This window comes from Bison bison, unplaced genomic scaffold (assembly GCF_000754665.1).
Source record: "Bison bison bison isolate TAMUID 2011002044 unplaced genomic scaffold, Bison_UMD1.0 scf7180017864311, whole genome shotgun sequence".
In the NCBI taxonomy this organism is placed as follows: domain Eukaryota; kingdom Metazoa; phylum Chordata; class Mammalia; order Artiodactyla; family Bovidae; genus Bison; species Bison bison.
In genome coordinates, this window is record NW_011494883.1 from 1,689,783 (window position 1) to 1,707,496 (window position 17,714).

Genomic DNA, 17,714 nt, shown 5'->3' on the forward strand with positions numbered 1-17,714 from the left:
CAGTTCAGTCCAGTCACTCAGTTGTGTCTGACTCTGCGACCCCATGAATCACAGCACACCAGGCCTCCCTGTCCATCACCAACTCCCGGAGTTCACTGAGACTCATGTCCATCAAGTCAGTGATGCCATCCAGCCATCTCATCCTCTGTTGTCCCCTTCTCCTCCTGCCCCCAATCCCTCCCAGCATCAGAGTCTTTCCCAATGAGTCAACTCTTCGCATGAGGTGGCCAAAGTCCTGGAGTTTCAGCTGTAGCATCATTCCTTCCAAAGAAATCCCAGGGCTGATGTTCTAGTTCTGTGAAAAATGACACTGCTAATTTAATAGGAATGGAATTGAGTATGTAGATTGCCTTGGGTAGTACTCTCATTTTGACAGTGCTGATTCTATCAAGAACATGGTATATATAGCCTGCTATCTGTGTCATCTCTGATTTTTTTCATCAACATGTTAGAGTTTTCAGAGTAGATGTCTTTTTTGTCCTTAGGTGGACTTATTCCTGTGTTTTTTATTGTTTTTGATGTGATGATAAACGGGATTCTTTCCTTAATTTCTCTCTTTGGTCTTCTTTTTAGTGTATGGGAATGAAAAAGACTGTTGTGTGCTAATTTTGTGCCCTGCAACTGTACTGAACTCATTGATGAGCTCTAGTAGTTTCCTGGTGGCATCTTTAGGATTTTCTGTGTATCATGTATCATGTCATCTGCAAACAGTGACAGTCTTATTTGTTTTCCAATTTGGATTCCTTTTATTTCTCTTCTCTGTCACGGCTAGGACTTCTGAAACTATGTTGAATAAATGTGACAATGGATTGTGACGTAGATTTACAGATATTTAAAAATTCTTATAACCCTGGGATTAATGTCACTTGATCATAGTGTATGATCCTTTTAATATACATTTGGAGTATTTTTGCATCTGTGTTCATCAGTGATACTGGCCTGTAATTTTCTTTCCTTTTTTTGTGTGTTGTATCTTTGTCTGGTTTTGGTATTAGGGTGAAGTTGGTCTCATAAAATGACCTTGGGAGTATTTTTTCCTCTTCATTCTTTTGGAAGGAGTTTCAAAAGGATAGGTGTTAACTCTTTTCTCAACATGTGATGTAATTTGTCTGTGAAGCCATCAGGTCCTGGACTTCTGTTTGTTGAACATTTTCTAATCATTGTTTCATTTTCATACTCATGATTGGGTCTAAGGTCTCCTTAGACAACCACTTTGCCTGGCTGGCTTTCTTTTTCTTGGGGATGGTTTTGATCATGGCTGCTTCCTGTACGGGGCTGCGAACCCCCATCCACAGTTCTTCAGGCACTCTGTCAGTCAGATCTATTTGTCACTTCCACTGTATAATCTAAGGGATTTGATTTAGGTCATACCTGAATGGCCTAGTGGTTTTCCCTACTGTCTTCAATTTAAGCATGAATTTTGTGATCAGGAGTTCATGATCTGAGCCACAGTCAGCTCCCGGACTTGTTTTTGCTGACTGTATAGAGATTTTCCATCTGTCTTTCATTACTTAGAATATATAATGCTCCTCCCTTCTGGTCTGCAGAGTTTATACTGAAGAAACAGCGGAGAAATTTATGAGTTTCTGGGGATTTCCTTGTATATCATGTGTTGCCCTTCCTTACTGTGTTGATATTTTCTCTCTTGTCATTTGGTCATGTGTCTCAGTGTGTCCCTCCTTGAGTTCATCTCCTGTGAGCCACTCTGCGCATCCTAGACTTGAGTGTTCCCTTTCTCACGTTAGGGAGGTTTTCAGCTATAACCTCCTCAGGTGTTTTCTCGGGCCGTTTCTGTCTTCTCCTTCTAGCACCCTATAGGGTACGTGTTGGTGTGTTTAATACCCCAGAGGTATCTGAGACTGCTTTGTTTCCTTCCATTGTTTTCTCTTCGGTCTGTTCCTTAACAGTGATTCTTACCATTGTTTCCAGCTATTCATTTTTCATGCCTCATTTATCCTGCTTTGATTCCTTTTAGTGTATTTTTCATTCCAGGTATTGTATTCTTTGTATCTCTTTGTTCTTTACATCTTGTAGCTCTTTGTTAAACATCTCTTGTAAGTTCTCAATCTGTGCCTCATTCTTTTTCCGAGATCTTGGACCATTTTTACCATCGTTAGTCTAAATTCTCTTTTTTTTTTTGTAGCTCTCTTCATTTAGCTGTTTCTTGTGAGTTTTTATCTTGTTCCTTCATCCGAAACATCTCTCTGCCATCTGATTTTGTCTGTTTATGGGATCCTTCATGCTGGCTGCAGGATCACAGTTCCTCTTGCTTGTAGTGTGTTCCCAAAGTGGTCCTGAGGCTTGTGGAAGCCTCCTGGTGGCGAAACCGGTGCTTTCCGCCTGGTGGGTGGCACAGGGGCTTGTCCCTCCGGTGGGCAGGGCTGTGTCCTGGGGGGTATATGGCACACCTGGGGCCACACAGCACGGTCACAGGTGAAGGGAGGGTGCAGGCCTGGGGTTCTGCCTTTATCAGGGATGAGGGTAAATGCCGAGGCTTTCACAGCTTCACTCTTAACTGCTTCCTCCTGGCACTATTGTGAGGGTTACATGATGTCATATTTTGAAGTCATTCTGTAAACCTGAGAGCAGCCTAGTCTGAGGGAGTATTCACTCATTATTGACTAGAGATGTTTCAGTCTTCTCTTACATAACCAATTGCTGGCCACAGGTTTCTGCAAAAATCCCCCAGTGTGTTAAGGAGACATCATAGGCTCAGCAGAGGATGAGTCACATAAAGTTCAGGGGCTCTAATCATGTGATAGAAGCTGGAGAGAATGATCCCCTGGGCTCAGAGGAGAAAGGGTATACTACTCAGTTCCTCAATATGCAGACTTGGCTCTTGGGGTGTGGCCTCTAAGCTTCCTTTGAATATTCCAAGTCTTTGAATCCTCATTTGAATGCTTATACTTTTTCATTTTATTGATTTTACTAAGACTATATTAGGGCTTCCCAGGTGGCACTAGTAGTAAAGAACCCACATGCCAATGCAGGAGACTCCTGAGAGATGCAGGTTCGATTCCTGGGTCAGGAAGTTTCCCTGGAGGAGGGCATGGCAAGCCATGCCAGTATTCGTAGAATCCCATGGACAGGAGCCTGGCAGGCTACAGTCCATAGCATTGCAGAGAGCAGGACATGACTGAAGTCACTTTTAGAATAAGAATACTACTATTATGTACATTTTACCACATGGACTTTTAAAATTTATCTTTGGTTCAGTTTCCTACTTTATTTTTGTATCTGATTCTAATCCAAGAAATCGAGGTGATTTAATATGTGAGGTGGTTGTAAATTAAGGTGGTTGAGGAACAAACTTGAATTCATCTTTATCCTTTTGACTGGTTTTGAAATGTAGCCAAGTACCTTGTGAACTACAAAACTTTTTTTTTTGTAATAGGGAAGTGGAGTCGGGGGTGTTTTGGCCAAAAAAAAAAAAAAAAAGAATTGTTCAACCACCAGCTTACCACTCCCCATATATTGAAAACCATTTCTAAGTCTGTAAAAAGATAGATATATATATAATTTTTTTTTCTATAAAAAGTACCCTTCTGGGAAAAGCAGCCCAGCCAAACTGTCAATTGATTGGTTGCAGTGGCCCTAGTTCCTGACCTGTTCTTTTCCTTTCTTGTCTCAGGTCAGCTCCATTCAGAACCAGATGCAGTCCAAGGGAGGCTACGGGGGTGGCATGGCCGCCAACGTGCAGATGCAGCTGGTGGACACAAAGGCCGGATAGCCCCGGACTTCTCCTCAGTGAGTACCTCAGAGCCCCACGGCCACCGACGACGAGGAGAGGCTTAGTTCAGACTCGAGTTCAAAAAATAAGTCTTATTAAAAAAAATTTGTGAACTTACTGGAAAAGGCAAAAATAGTCTGTCCACAGTCAGTTACAGCATTTGGGTATTAGTTTCAGATTGTTGTTTTTCCTTATGAGAAACTTTAAATGTTTTCAGATGTCTTGCTCTGGGGGAGCCTCTGACTGAGATTCTAGTGACAAGATCTCTCTTATGTGTTTTTAAACATGAATGAAGTTACTGAGTTACTGATATTGTGTGAAACCCATGTGTGGTGAAGTAATTTTATATTTAACACCATTATGGGTAAATCGTACATAATAAAATTTTCAAATTTAAAAGACAACTTCTAAATGGAAGCATGAAACCCCTAAAGTATAAAAATAATTTGGCTTTTTCTTCTGGTTTTATAGGTCATTGTGAATTTCTGTATTTTGTTCCAACAACTGTTAATTTTTTGTCATGGTTGCTTTTCTTTCCTTTTCAGTTACAAAAAAAGAAGCGTGATGGCGTCTTGTTCACCCTGTTGTGACTGCTCCAGTGACACGTTCCTGTTCTGCTCTGAAGAAACTTGTCAGAAGAATCCTGCATTTCCTTCAGCTGGCATGCATGCCTTTGGACTCATGGACAGAGTTCTTTGGATTGTGGCTTAATTCTTGATTTTTATGGGTCTGATTTTAGCATGATCTTTTTTTGTGAATGCTGGCACTGTTTTGCATTCTTCCCCCACATTTTTCTTTCTACCTTCAACCCCTCTGCCTTATTGATTTTATTGGTAAGCAAAGATCTGCTTTTATTTGTTAATTTACACCATTTTTGTATATTTTGGAACGTATGCGACCTGTAAGCACAATGATCATTTCTATTCATATGAAACTGCAGCAGAGTAGTGTCTGCATGCTTTATGAAGTTGCTTGTGTGGGACCCCACAGGATGCCAGATGGAGAGTTCCTGGCTGCCATGGGTGGATGATACTGCTGCTATTAGAGAAAGGTGAGCTGTGGCACCAAGTCACATCAGTTTCACAGAAAAAGGCAACTTGTAGCTATTTTAGAAGTATGACTTTTATTTAGTTAGAATTATAATAAAAGAAAAGCTTGCATTCAAAAGGCATTCATTCGGTTGTAAATGTTCGATCTATTTATTTGCGAGCAAGGACCTGGGATTGTAAACAAGTGTGTTTATCTATTGAGTGTGTGGTAATACCCTCATCCAGTCTGACTCTGAGCATCATGTTCTTTGTTCGTTTCTTTGTGTGCTTGGTCTCAGTTTTTGCTTGTTTAATACTGTGGTATCCAGTTGGCTTCCAGTAGCAGTTTGTTGAGTTTCTTAGCCTCTACTTCTAAGCACGGCCTCTGGAGTCCGTGGCCTCTCCATGTTCACATTGTGGGACAGTGGAAGTTGCCAGGAGCAGCGGTTGATCTGGCTGTGTTGTTGCCCGTGAGAACAAGCTGCGTGGTGACTTAAGGTATTGCCAAGAATGCTTGGGCTTCAAAGTGTGTGTTCCTCACAAACTGTATTTCTATAAACGCTCCTCCTAAGGGTGTAGTGCTAAGCCTGGTAGTGGTTTGGTTTCCACTAGAAATTTAAAATCCTATGTCCAGTTTAGCCCATATCCTGCAGGAAATGGGCTTAACTGGAAGAAAACAGTAAGGAATTAGGTAACTGCATAGAGAGAGAGAGATCTAGATCTGTTCTCTTCACCTTAGTCACAAGTTCTTAATAAATAGGTAAGTGAATAAATACTGGGTTATAGAGGTAAAACATGGCAGGATTTCTTCCCCCAGTTCTTTTAAGTTACCCTGTACAGCAGGCACTAGATTATTCAGTCCTTTATTTCTACAGTTTTGATCTCTGTAGATGTCAATCTCAAGAGAATCTGTCAAGAAAAAACATTTATGCTTAGCAATCAGAATAGGCATTTTGCAGTTTAATAACTTCTAAACTTGAATTCATTTAATGTCATTAATTGTGTTGATACTACATTCTGGGTTTTGCTTGACCACCAGTGTCATTCTGACCGGCAGTCAGGGTCCTGACGGACGCTGCAGTGTGCACGCTCTTTAAATACGATGGATTGTTTTAGTGCTGTCAGTGATAATGCTAGCCTACTTCTATTTTGACTTTAGTACAGAGTTTATAATTGTGTAACTCCTAGAACAGTACAGGGAGCCCTGGTCCCTTTTCCCTACCTGATGATTTGACTTTATTCTTTTTCTCGATCGCTCGCTTTCCTGATTCTCCAAGGACCAAATTCTCCAGTGAGCACTGGAGCGTGTCTCCAGGGTAAGCCAAAGGCTGCGCTCTTCAGCCTCTAATTGTTCTGCAGCTGCCTCTGGCAGGCACAAGTAGCCCCACTGTGTGCAGGAACACATGCCAAGGAAGGTGCCAATAACGACTCAAGAAAATTACCAAGACTTTTAAGATACTAACCTTGGACACACTTTTTTTAGGGAGTCCACTTTCCCCCATTGATAAGTAGGTTTTTAAACCTTGGGATGTCATTTGCTCCCGATAACAATGTGTCTCATTTGAAAATTGAAGCTAAATAGAATTGACTGTTAATATTAATATTTTGCTGAAACATGTGCTGTTAACTAATGACATGCATTCTTAAAAGAGGTGCTTTCCTGTGATGTAGGCATGAGGTGGTGCCAGTGAGCATAGAGTGGAAATGTGAACTGTGCTGATTGGGTTCAGCATTTCCGATGCAGCATTATCGGTGGGCCTTTAAAGATACTTTGTGAGTATATATTAGCTCTCACTTTTGTTATTAAATTATAGCAGTTCTATTATAGAAAGCAAGTTTGCCTTGATTTTGTTTAAAATGACTTCTGCTCAGCACCCAGGAGATAAAATTGACATATTTTTATAATATAAGCATACTTTTTTTGTACATTGTGTTCATTCTTGAATAAAGTAAGTTCAGTGTTGGCTTGTAGATAATAAAGTATTTGATTTTGATTCAATAAATGTTTTTCAATCCTGACTTGGTTATTTTCTTTCTAGGAGATATTTAATAAACACAAGAAATGCTAAAAAGGTGCTGTAAGTGACTTTTGAGTTATGACTACTAAACAAAGGTATTATCCAGCTCAGTTTTTCATGCTGAAGCATTTTGTCCTCACAGTATATATGTAGGACTTAATAGTAAAGCTAAGAATTCTATTTCCCAGTCACACTATCATATTAGAGTTACAGAATATTTCCATTGTCACAGAAAGTGTGGGAAGTTTTGAAAGTGTCTGGAAGTACTTTTTGATGTCAGAAATTGAGGATGAGGTACCCCTTCAGGGGTGCTGCTGCATAGCAGTCCCCACAAGAGACCTACTGTCAGAGTGCCCTAGTTGGGAAACTGTGACTTAGAACAGAGTATACAGACATTCCCGTCTGTATACTCACCAGATCCCAGACCCTGTTAGAGAATCTTTAATGTGTGGTTGGTCAGGGATTGGGAACAGATCACTTAGATGTGCTATATCATCATATTCTACAATAAAAGTCAAGTATCAGAAATGGTTTCTCAAAAAGTTTCAATAATCTTTCCTCGTCTCATGGCCAGGGACTCTAAAGGGAAACTGGGTTACAATGAAAGGATCTGAAGAAATTCATGCTGGTATATTAATGAGGAGCTCTGTTTGGAGTGCATGTTTTCAAAGCATATGCATAACATGTGCACAAAAAGTAGGACAAATCTATAAAAAGTGTCAGAATGGAATTTGCTAAAATTTTAAAAATGCAAAATTCTTACATGCCTTCTGCTTCAAAAGATGCTTTTAGCAGACTGGTGAAAAAGCAATTTAAATTTTACCTTTAACTTACTGTCTCCATCCAGACCGGTCCAGTAAGAGAACTTAATCTGACTATTAATATTTAAGCACCTAAACTTTGAGGATGTTTCTCAGATGAGGGTTTTGTTGTTGATGCTTTTACCAGCTACAAGTAGCCTGTGGGTTGCTTTTCCCCCTACCCTTCTCTTCTCAATCTCCTCATCTTAATAGTTTTTTAGCTGATCTTTGTACAAAAGAAAAGAGACTACTTCAGGATCAGAAGATCCAAATGTTTGATCTGGGACTTAACAATTGCTATAAGGATGGTTTTAGGCTCACTGAAAGGTAAGAGCAAGAGAATAAAAACTATGTCAACTCTAACCCCAAATTTTCTCCTCTGTAAATCCAAGCTCCAGAGTTCACTAGAGCTTTAAGAGCTCACTAGACCTATGTTCACCACCTTTAGGACCATGGAACACCGAGGCAGCGGTTTTTACTTCTTTACAGGAGCAGACAGTAAGATGCTTTTTTAGAAAGATCTTCAGAGCTTCACCTGGTTACCTTTTTCATAAAGTTGCTACTAGAGCCATCTAAACACAACCAGCTTTTAAAAATCTGTGTGCCTTTCCAACGCCTTACCTTTCCCCGGGCCCACCCACCTCTGAGGGAGGTGCAAGGACCACTCTGCTGGATGCAGTGTGTTAAGGCAGTGTCAGGAAACATTAAAAATTTTACTTTTCAGAAATAGTGAAAAAAATTTTTGTTAGGGATCTTATAATAAAATACCCTAGATTTGGGTGGCTTAGAAACAAAGTTAGGCTTCCAAGTCCGAGATCAGGGTGCCAGTGCAGTGAGGGCCCTCTGCCAGGCACTACTCCCATTCTTGAGAGTTACACCCTTATGACTTAAGCACTCCCAAAGGCCATACCTCGAGAACTTCAGTGTGAGCTCCAGGGAGGGGGCACGCTAACATTGAGATCATAGCAAAACAGGAATACAAAAACAAGAGGTTAGAAAACTCAAAGTAGGATACATCCAAAGAAGCCCACACCAAGATTTAATCAAATCATGAAAAGTCAAAGAATCTTAAAAGCAGCAAGAGAAGAAATAAGTGCAAAAATCGTCAAGAAAATAATAGCAAACAGAATTCACCAGCACATTAAAACAATGATAAATGATGACCAAGTGAGATTTATTCCAGAAAAACACAAATAGCTCAACGGAAGAAAAGTCAGTCTCTGTAATACACCATGTTTGCAGAGAGATGGGGGGAACCCCATGTGGTCATCTCTGACAATCCTCAAGACCCTTTCAATAGTAAAAACATTCAACAAACTAGGACTAGAAGGAAACTAAACAAAATGAAGATCATCCATGAAAAGGCCACAAGTGTGATACCATTCATTTTCAATGATGAAAGACTGAAGAGATCAGGAACCAAAAAATGGATGTCTGCTTTCACCACTTTGAACAAAATACTAGAAGTCCTAGCCAGAACAGACAAGAAAAAGCAAAGTTATCAGATCTCACTTCACACACAACATGATCTGATACGTAGAAAGTCCTAACAGATCACACACACACACTTGTTAGAACAAATAAAGTGACAGGATACAGAGTCAACACAAAAACTGTTTTTGTATACTAAGGAATAAATTTAACCAAGGAGGCAAAGCTAGTGGAGGGGTAGGAATTCCAGTTGAGCTATTTCAAATCCTGAAAGACGATGCTGTGAAAGTGCTGTACTCAATGTGCCAGCAATTTTGGAAAACTCAGCAGTGGCCACGGGACTTGAAAAGGTCAGTGTTCATTCCAATCCCAAAGAAAGGCAATGCCAGACAATGTTCTAACTGCTGCACAAATGCACTCATATCACACACGCTACTTAAGTAATGCTCAAAATTCTCCAAGCCAGGCTTCAACAGTATGTGAACTTCCAGATGTTCAAGTTGGATTTAGAAAAGGCAGAGGAACCAGAGATCAAATTGCCAACATCCGCTGGATCATCGAAAAAGCAAGAGAATGCCAGAAAAACATATATTTCTCCATTATGGACTATGCCAAAGCCTTTGACTGTGTGGATCACAATGAACTGCGGAAAATTCTGAAAGAGATGGAATACCAGACCACCTGACCTGCCTCTTGAGAAATTTGTATGCAGGTCAGGAAGCAACAGTTGGAACTGGACATGGAACAACAAACTGGTTCCAAATAGGAAAAGGAGTACATCAAGGTTGTATATTGTCATCCTGATTATTTAACTTTTATGCAGAGTTGGAAGCACAGGCTGGAATCAAGATTGCCTGGAGAAGTATCAACAACCTCAGATACACAGATGACACCACCCTTATGGCAGAAAGTGAAGAGCAACTAAAGAGCCTCTTGATGAATGTGAAAGAGGAGAGTGAAAAAGTTGGCTTCAAGCTCAACATTCAGAAAACTAAGATCATGGCATCTGGTCCCATCACTTCATGGCAAATAGATGGGGAAACAGTGGTAGAATTTATTTTGGGGGGCTCCAAAATCACTGCAGATGGTGATTGCAGCCATGAAATTAAAAGATGCTTACTCCTTGGAAGAAAAATTATGACCAACCTAGACAGCATATTAAAAAGCAGACACATTACTTTGCCAACAAAGGTACATCTAGTTAAAGCTATGGTTTTTCCAGTAGTCATGTATGGATGTGAGAGTTGGACTATAAAGAAGGCTGAGCGCTGAAGAATTGATGGTTTTGAACTGTGGTGTTGGAGAAGACTCTTGAGAGTCCCTTGGACTGCAAGGGGATCCACCCAGTCCATCCTAAGGGAGATCAGTCCTGGGTGTTCATTGGAAGCACTGATCCTGAAGCTGAAATTCCAATACTTTGGCCACCTGATGCGAAGAGCTGACTCATTGGAAAAGACCCTGATGCTGGGAAAGATTGAGGGCAGGAGGAGAAGGGGACGACAGAGGATGAGATGGCTGGATGGCATCACTGACCCGATGGATGTGAGTTTGGGTAAACTCTGGGAGTTGGTGATGGACAGGGAGGCCCGGCATGTGCAGTCCATGGGGTCGCAAAGAGTTGGATGTAACTGAACTGAATTGAAGGAGGCAAAAGACTTGTATGTTGAAAACTACAAACCCTTAGTGAAAGTCAAGACACGAATAAATGAAAAGACAGCCCGTGTTCATGTACTCTATAAAAATCCATCCTTATGTTCATGTGGGATCTCAAGGGACCCCTGAGACAGCCAAAATACTCTTCAAAAAGAACAAAGTTGGAGGTATCATACTTCAAAACCTCTATAAATCTACAGTAATTACCACAATGTAGTACTATCATAAAGAGACATAGATAGACCACTAGAACAGGAAGCCCAGAAATAAATTTCCTGTCTCTGGTTTCAGTGACTTTCAACAAGGATGCTAAGGCCAGTCTTTTCAACAGATGGTGCTCTGGAGATTGGATATGCACACACAGAATAAAGGTGAACCATGTCAATCTGCTCAGGCTACTACAACAAAATACCACAGACTAGATATCATATATAAACAACAGAAATTTATTTCTTACCGTTCTGGATGCTGGGAAGTCAAAGATCAAGGTGCCAGCGTGGTTCCTGAGCCAGGTGCCCTCTTGCTGTGTCTTCACAGCGTGGAAGAGGCAAGGGATTTCTCTGGAGCCTCTGAGAGCAACAATTCCATTCAGGGCAAAGTCCCCAAGATGGAAACAATTCCCAAAGGCTGACCTCCTAATACCATCACATAGGGCATTAGGGTTTCAAGATACCAATTTTGGGGAGGACACAAGAGTAGGCTATTAAACGATATACAAAAATTGGATAAAACACATTAACATAAGACCTAAAACAATGAAACTCTTAGAAGAAAACATGAGAGAAAAGGTTCATGACAGTGAATTTGCAATGACATTTTTGGATAAGACATCAAATCACAGGCAACAAAAGTAAATAAAAATCAGACTACTTCAAAATTACCTTCTGTACATCAAAAAAAATACAATCAAGAGAATAAAAAGGTAACCTACAGAATGGGAGAACATTGCAAAGCTTATATCTGACAAAGGATTATATCCATTATATAAAAGAACTATAAGTCAATAACAAAAAACACACAACTAAAAAGTGGTTAAAGGACCTGAATAGACGTTTCTTTAAAGATAAACAAATGGCTAATAAGCACATAAAACGATGCTGAACATCACTAATCATGAGGGAAATGCAAATCAAAACCATAACGAGATATCACCTCACACTCAATAAGATACATGGCTTTGGTTAAAAACAAAATTAAAAAACCCAGAAAATCATGTGTTAGTGAAGATATGGAGAAATTGGAACCCTGTGCGTGCTGGTGGGAATGTAAAAGGGTGCAAATGCCATGGAAAACTACAGAGGGTCCTGAGATAAAACGTGAAAATACCAGCATATGATCTTACTTCTGGTTACATATTCAGAAGAACTGAGCAGAGTCTCAGACATATTTGTACACAAGAATACAGCAGCATTCTATGCAACAGCCAAGATACCGAGGTGACACAAGTGTTCACGGACAGCCGAATAGAAACAGTGCAGTATGTACTAAACAAGGAAACGTTATCCAGTGTTACGTCCTGACACATCCCACAGTGTGAGTGAACTCTGAGGATGTGATCCTGAGACAGACTTGGACCTAGGATCCTCTCCTGGGTGTGTACACCTGGACAGATATGTCCTTGAGCAACAGCATACAGAGAGACTGTAAGTGACTAAAAGTAACTGTAGCTGGAGCAACTGTAACAGCATGAGCAAGGGCAGCAGCAAATGGGGGACAGGTCACTAAGTTCTGCCTGCTGTCCAGTCCATGAACCTGCCCTGGTGTTGCTCCATTTAAGGACCCAAGCAGCTCCTCCTGGGGAGCCAGGCAAGGGTATGTTTCTTGCTTTGACTTGCTTGTGCTACAACGTGAGAGCCTATATAGCCTTGCCTGAAATTCCCTGGCCACTTAACCAATGTGAATTGATTAGAGTCCAAGGGCCCAGGTTGATAACAATTTCCACCTAAGCATATCGGTAGGTAAATGCTTAGCAAGTCAACAGATTAGGTGTTCAAAAGCAACAGCAGATATTTAACACATATATACATGCGATCTAGAAAAATGGTACCGATGAACCTATCTGCAGGGCAGGAATACAGACAGAACAGACTTGTGGACACCGCAGGGGAAGCAGCTGAACTGAGAGGAGCACTGAAACATACACATTATCATCTGTAGAGTCGACAGCTCGTGGGAAGCTGCTGTGTAATACAGGGAGCTCAACCTGGTGCTGGGACAACCCAGAGGGCTCGGATGGGAGGAGAGGTGCAAGAGGGAGGCGACATGTGTACCCACTGGTTGATTCACATATGGCTGAAACCAACACAACACTGTAGAGCAATTATCCTCCAATGAAAAATAAATTAAAAAAATTTTAAAACAGTAACAGCAGAGTAGGAGAGGGAAACATTAAGAAAAGTATGACATTTACAGACACTAATCAAGTGTGATGAGAACCGCCTCCGAATAGACCTGGACATACAGCTGAGAAATGCAAAATCACTCCATCACCCAACGTCCTTTTCCCTATTCCTCGTAAGTGCAAACCTGGGATAAACTGGAGTTTATCTTCTGCTCAACATGTTATGCCAGTAGCAATGGTGCTTTCACAATCGAGAGCTTGTTAAAAAGGTTCATGGGAACATGACCGACACAAGAACCAAAGACCCTATGAGGCCGTGTCAGAAACTCAAGTTACTCAGCAACTGCCCAGCACCTCAGGACACTCGCTCCTGTCGTCAGCAGGAGTTCCTGGCTGTAGAAACCATTACACGCCTAGGTCTTTGTTCGCTAGATGACACTGGTAAGATGATGCCTGAGGCGTTTTTCAGAGCATCCTCACCACGCTTAGCACACAGCAGGGACCTAAGGGTGCATGTCTATAGAAAAACCGAACATGTGTCTATGGAAAAACCATTCAATGTTTTCCATTAAAGCCCGTGATACCACACAGGGCCAGACACAGATGTTGACAGTGTCTCGTGTGAAAAACACCATGTACAAAAAACTCTGTGATGTGGACGGAGGCCTTTCCTAGTATGCTGACACTGAGGGAGGGACATGCCAGTGCAGCCCAGCCAGCTGCCTCAGGAATTCAGTGAGTGGCAGTTAACAGGCCGTCTTGACTTGGATTTTACAATGCGGGCCATTCATTCTGTCCCCTGATGCTGGCATCCTCCTCTCTCTGCTTGGTAGTGGGTGACCTCATCCTGCCTCGAAGCCTCTGCTGTGGCTCTCAGATACAATAACAACCAGAGAGCAGCAGGTGTCAGTCTAGCTCAATGCGACCCTTGGTGGTTCTCAGAATGAAGGACTTACCAGGCCTTGTATGAGAGAAAGTCAGTAGCATAGGCTTCCGGTGATAAATAGGTGGTGGTAAAAACATAAAACTATGATTTCTATTTTCTTTCCAAGTTTAAGAAACATATAGGTTCAATTTTTGTTTTACCTACCAGACTTCAATTAGTTCCAGATTGCCAAAAGCACTTTACATTCCTGGCCTCACAGGGAAGGGAGGACGGTCTGGCTGTGGGACTATGTAAGAGGATGGGACACTGGAGGGACAAGCTGAGGAGACATTTAGTAAATACTGGTCACCAGTTAGGCGTGGGCTTGGCTCATTCTCCAGTCCATCCTCGTACAGAGTTTTACTCTTCCAATGTCATATATAGGTGATGGAATGGATGATTAGAGGATAAGTGACTTGCTCGAGGTCAACAGCCAATAGCTGGACATAGTTGTCTTACCGTTTGATTCCACATCATGGGGTCACACAGAAAACTGGCCTTGACCTCCAGGCTAGGAATTCTAAGGAACACCTCACACAGGCCCGCCTGCGGCCACATACCCACGTGTGTGTATAGGGGCAGGTGACTTTGACCCTCAGTCCCACCCAAACCCCATGGACTGGGACAAGAATAATTGCTTTTAAAAGGAGAATGGAGAGTTATAGTAAGACAAAGGCAGGAAAGTTTGAGGGCAAAATGCAGGAGGGGGTTAAGACCTTATCTGTCAGCTATCTGTCAGTGCTCGTTTCAAAGGAGACAAGATTTACAGGTGAGCAGACAGACAAAGAGGATTCCAAGCTACTCTGCTGGACTCTCAGCTCTCCCTCCCTGTCACCTGGATGAAAAACACCCAGCTCTGAAGCCTCAAACCCTTTGCTTCTCAGGAGCCCAGATCTAACACTGTATTCAGACCCTGGAGACCGGGGAAGATGTCATACTCTTTAAACCAAAAGGTTGGTCAGCAGGATAGGGCTTAGGATGACCCAGTGCAAAATATTTTTTAAATTGGAAAATTAAAAACACTGAAAAGAAAATAAGCAGTAACCCAGAATGCCACGAACAACCTAGCAGCTGAACGTATCCTGAGTTCCAGGTCGCAGTGGGCTTGCCGGCTGTGGGGAGGTCAGAAGCCAGAAGGGAGGCTCAGTGTTTGGGTGCCAGCGGTGAGTCCACATGGGATCCCCAGCCTCCCACCATGCTGGGCACCTGGGTCCCCAGCCGATCTCCAGACTACTACCCTCCAGACTACTCAACACCTACCCCTCGTGTGCAATTCCTGGGATAGAAAACCGTTCTCTAGTTCATCTTGCTTATTACTCTGCCTCTCAAAGGAAGTCCTGAGCTCAAATAGGATTTAAATATCTAACACTGGTGATGATAAAAAAATAACTGCTTTCGTTTATTGGCTCCTCAGCATGATGAAGCCCCAGTGTCTTAGTGAAATGAGTGCTTGACAAGCTGAAGTTAAAACCCAAGGTCAAATTTCCCTGAGTTTTGGCCCTTGCTGCAAATCTCAGTGCTGACCAGCAACTTGATCTCTAGTGCCCCATAGATTTTACGGATGAGACCCAGGAGGAGACAGCATTTGGAGTTTGGGTTTATTAGGTGTATACAAACTGCCCTTAACATACTTCTGGTCTCCCAAGGAGCTGAAACCCTCTGCTACTGCGATGAGTTTTCCTCTCCTTCTCTAGCAGCCACCACAAATATTTCATTTGTTAATCTTTCTTGGGTTAGATTTTTAGGGGGCATTTAAAAACGACTGCGGTAAAATACACATAAATTTACCATTGTAACCATTTTTGAGTGCACATTTCAATACTGCTGCACACATCATTATTGTGCAACCAACTTCCAGAACATTTTCATCTTGCAAACACTGGGTAGCCCCCCATTTCCCTCCCCCCAAGCCTTTGGCAATCACTATCCTAGTTTCTGTGTCTATGTATTTAAGTAATCTAGATAGCTCACACAGTATGTGTCTTTTTGTTCCTGGCTCATTGTACTTAACATGAAGGTTCATCCGTGTTGCAGCATATTTCCGAATTTCCTTCCTTTTAAAAGTTGAATATTCCACTTACATATATATACATTTTATTCATCTATTTATCCATCAGTGGACATTTGGGCTGCTTCCACTTTTTGGCAATTGTGAATAACACATGAGTATACAAAGCTGCCAGGAGGCTGCTCTCAAGTCTTTTGGATACACAGCTAGAAGTGGGATTTCTGGATGACATGGTAGTAGTATTACTTTCTTTTTCAGGAATCCTCCATATTCTTTTCTATCAGGGATGCAAGCATTTTACATTTTCACTGAGAGTACATAGGGCTGCAGTTTCTCCGCATCCTTCTCAGCACTTGTAGTTTTCTAGGTTTTTCTTTTTTTGGGGGGTGTGGGGGTGGGGTGGGGGTGGGCTTAGCTATTTCAATGGATGTGAGGTATTTCATATATAATTTTTTTCACTTCCTTTTTGACTAGTGATGTTGAACATCTTTTCCCGTGCTTACTGGCCATATTTTTCCCTTCTTTGAAAAATCTCTAAAGTCTTTGGCCCACTTTAAAATTGTGAGTTATTTTATTTTGTTGTTGTTGAAGAGATCTTTTTATTTAAAAACTTCAATATTTGTTTAGTGGTAACCCTCAGAGAGCCCTGGGGGCATCCTGTCTGTGCCCCAGACTGCCTGGCGAGTTCTCTTCAGAGTTTTCAGATAGCTCCTCTCAGGTTGTCCTACTGCTATTAATATGCTTCCTTCAAGTTTCCCACTCATGTTTTTAAAGTTTTGACTTCAGGAAACAAGAAAGCTCTGGGTCTCATTGAAAAGTCAAGACTATAATGCATTTTCTACATGTGATCAAACTTAATTTTGGAGCATTTTGGTTATATTTAAGATACATGAGGTTGTCTGATAAATGACCCTTTGATTAAGGAGTCTCGGCCAGCCAAGACTATATTGGGCAAAGAAATTAAATTCTAGAAAAGAAGATGTGGTGGAAGAGTCAGGGTAAGATCTATTCAGCTATGAAGAAGGGAGAGAGAGGAAGGGAGTGAAAGGTAGTGAAAGGGTGATAATACAGCTTACAATTACTGAGAAACTTTTTAGGTGGCTGCTGCTGCTGCTGCTAAGTCACTTCAGTCGTGTCCGACTGTGTGTGACCCCAGAGACGGCAGCCCACCAGGCTCCCCCGTCCCTGGGATTCTCCAGGCAACAACACTGGAGTGGGTTGCCATTTTAGGCGGCTAAGCCATACCAAAGGATTGCACTTGCATCAACGCGTTTCATCCTCATAGCTCATGAGGTAGGTCGTTGTTAACCTGATCTGAGGACGAGAGAACTTAGGCACGGGGCACGGGGATAATACACAGCTTCTGAAAGTCACACAGGTGGAAAGTGATCTATTAGCTATTTTTTGCTATACAGTAAATTACCACAAATTCAACAGCTTAAACTGGCATAACTTCAGTACATCAGGAATCTGAAATTCAGTGGGTCACAGCTTGGCTGTCTAACGTGTCAGCTGGGCTGTGCTTAATCTGGAGGTTTAACTAGGGGAAAAGCCACTTCCAAGTTCAGGCAGGTGGTTGGCAGGATTCATTTGCTTGTAGAACTGAGGGTCCCAGCTCATCACTGACTGCTGGCTGAAGAGATACCTGTGTCTCCATCTTCGTTGTGGCGTTACTGATAAAAACTGCCGAGATTTGGAAACAACCCAAGTGTCCACTGACAGACGAATGGATAAAAAGTACGGGGCACGTGCACATACTCTGCTGTGCATACACAGAGTA

The 17,714-nt window shown here is 41.9% G+C and overlaps 1 protein-coding gene across 2 annotated transcripts in view; it reads left to right on the plus strand.

Annotated features, from left to right (window-relative positions):
- Nucleotides 1-6,777, plus strand: part of CDC42SE2 (CDC42 small effector 2) — a 97,029-nt gene extending 90,252 nt beyond the window's left edge. For both annotated transcript variants that reach the window (XM_010852427.1, XM_010852428.1), the window contains exons 5-6: nucleotides 3,632-3,747; nucleotides 4,276-6,777. In XM_010852427.1, coding sequence (XP_010850729.1) covers nucleotides 3,632-3,730 — 99 coding nt within the window. In that variant the 3' untranslated portion in view covers nucleotides 3,731-3,747; nucleotides 4,276-6,777. The remainder of the gene's footprint in view (nucleotides 1-3,631; nucleotides 3,748-4,275) is intronic.
- The last annotated feature ends 10,937 nt before the right edge of the window (nucleotides 6,778-17,714 follow it).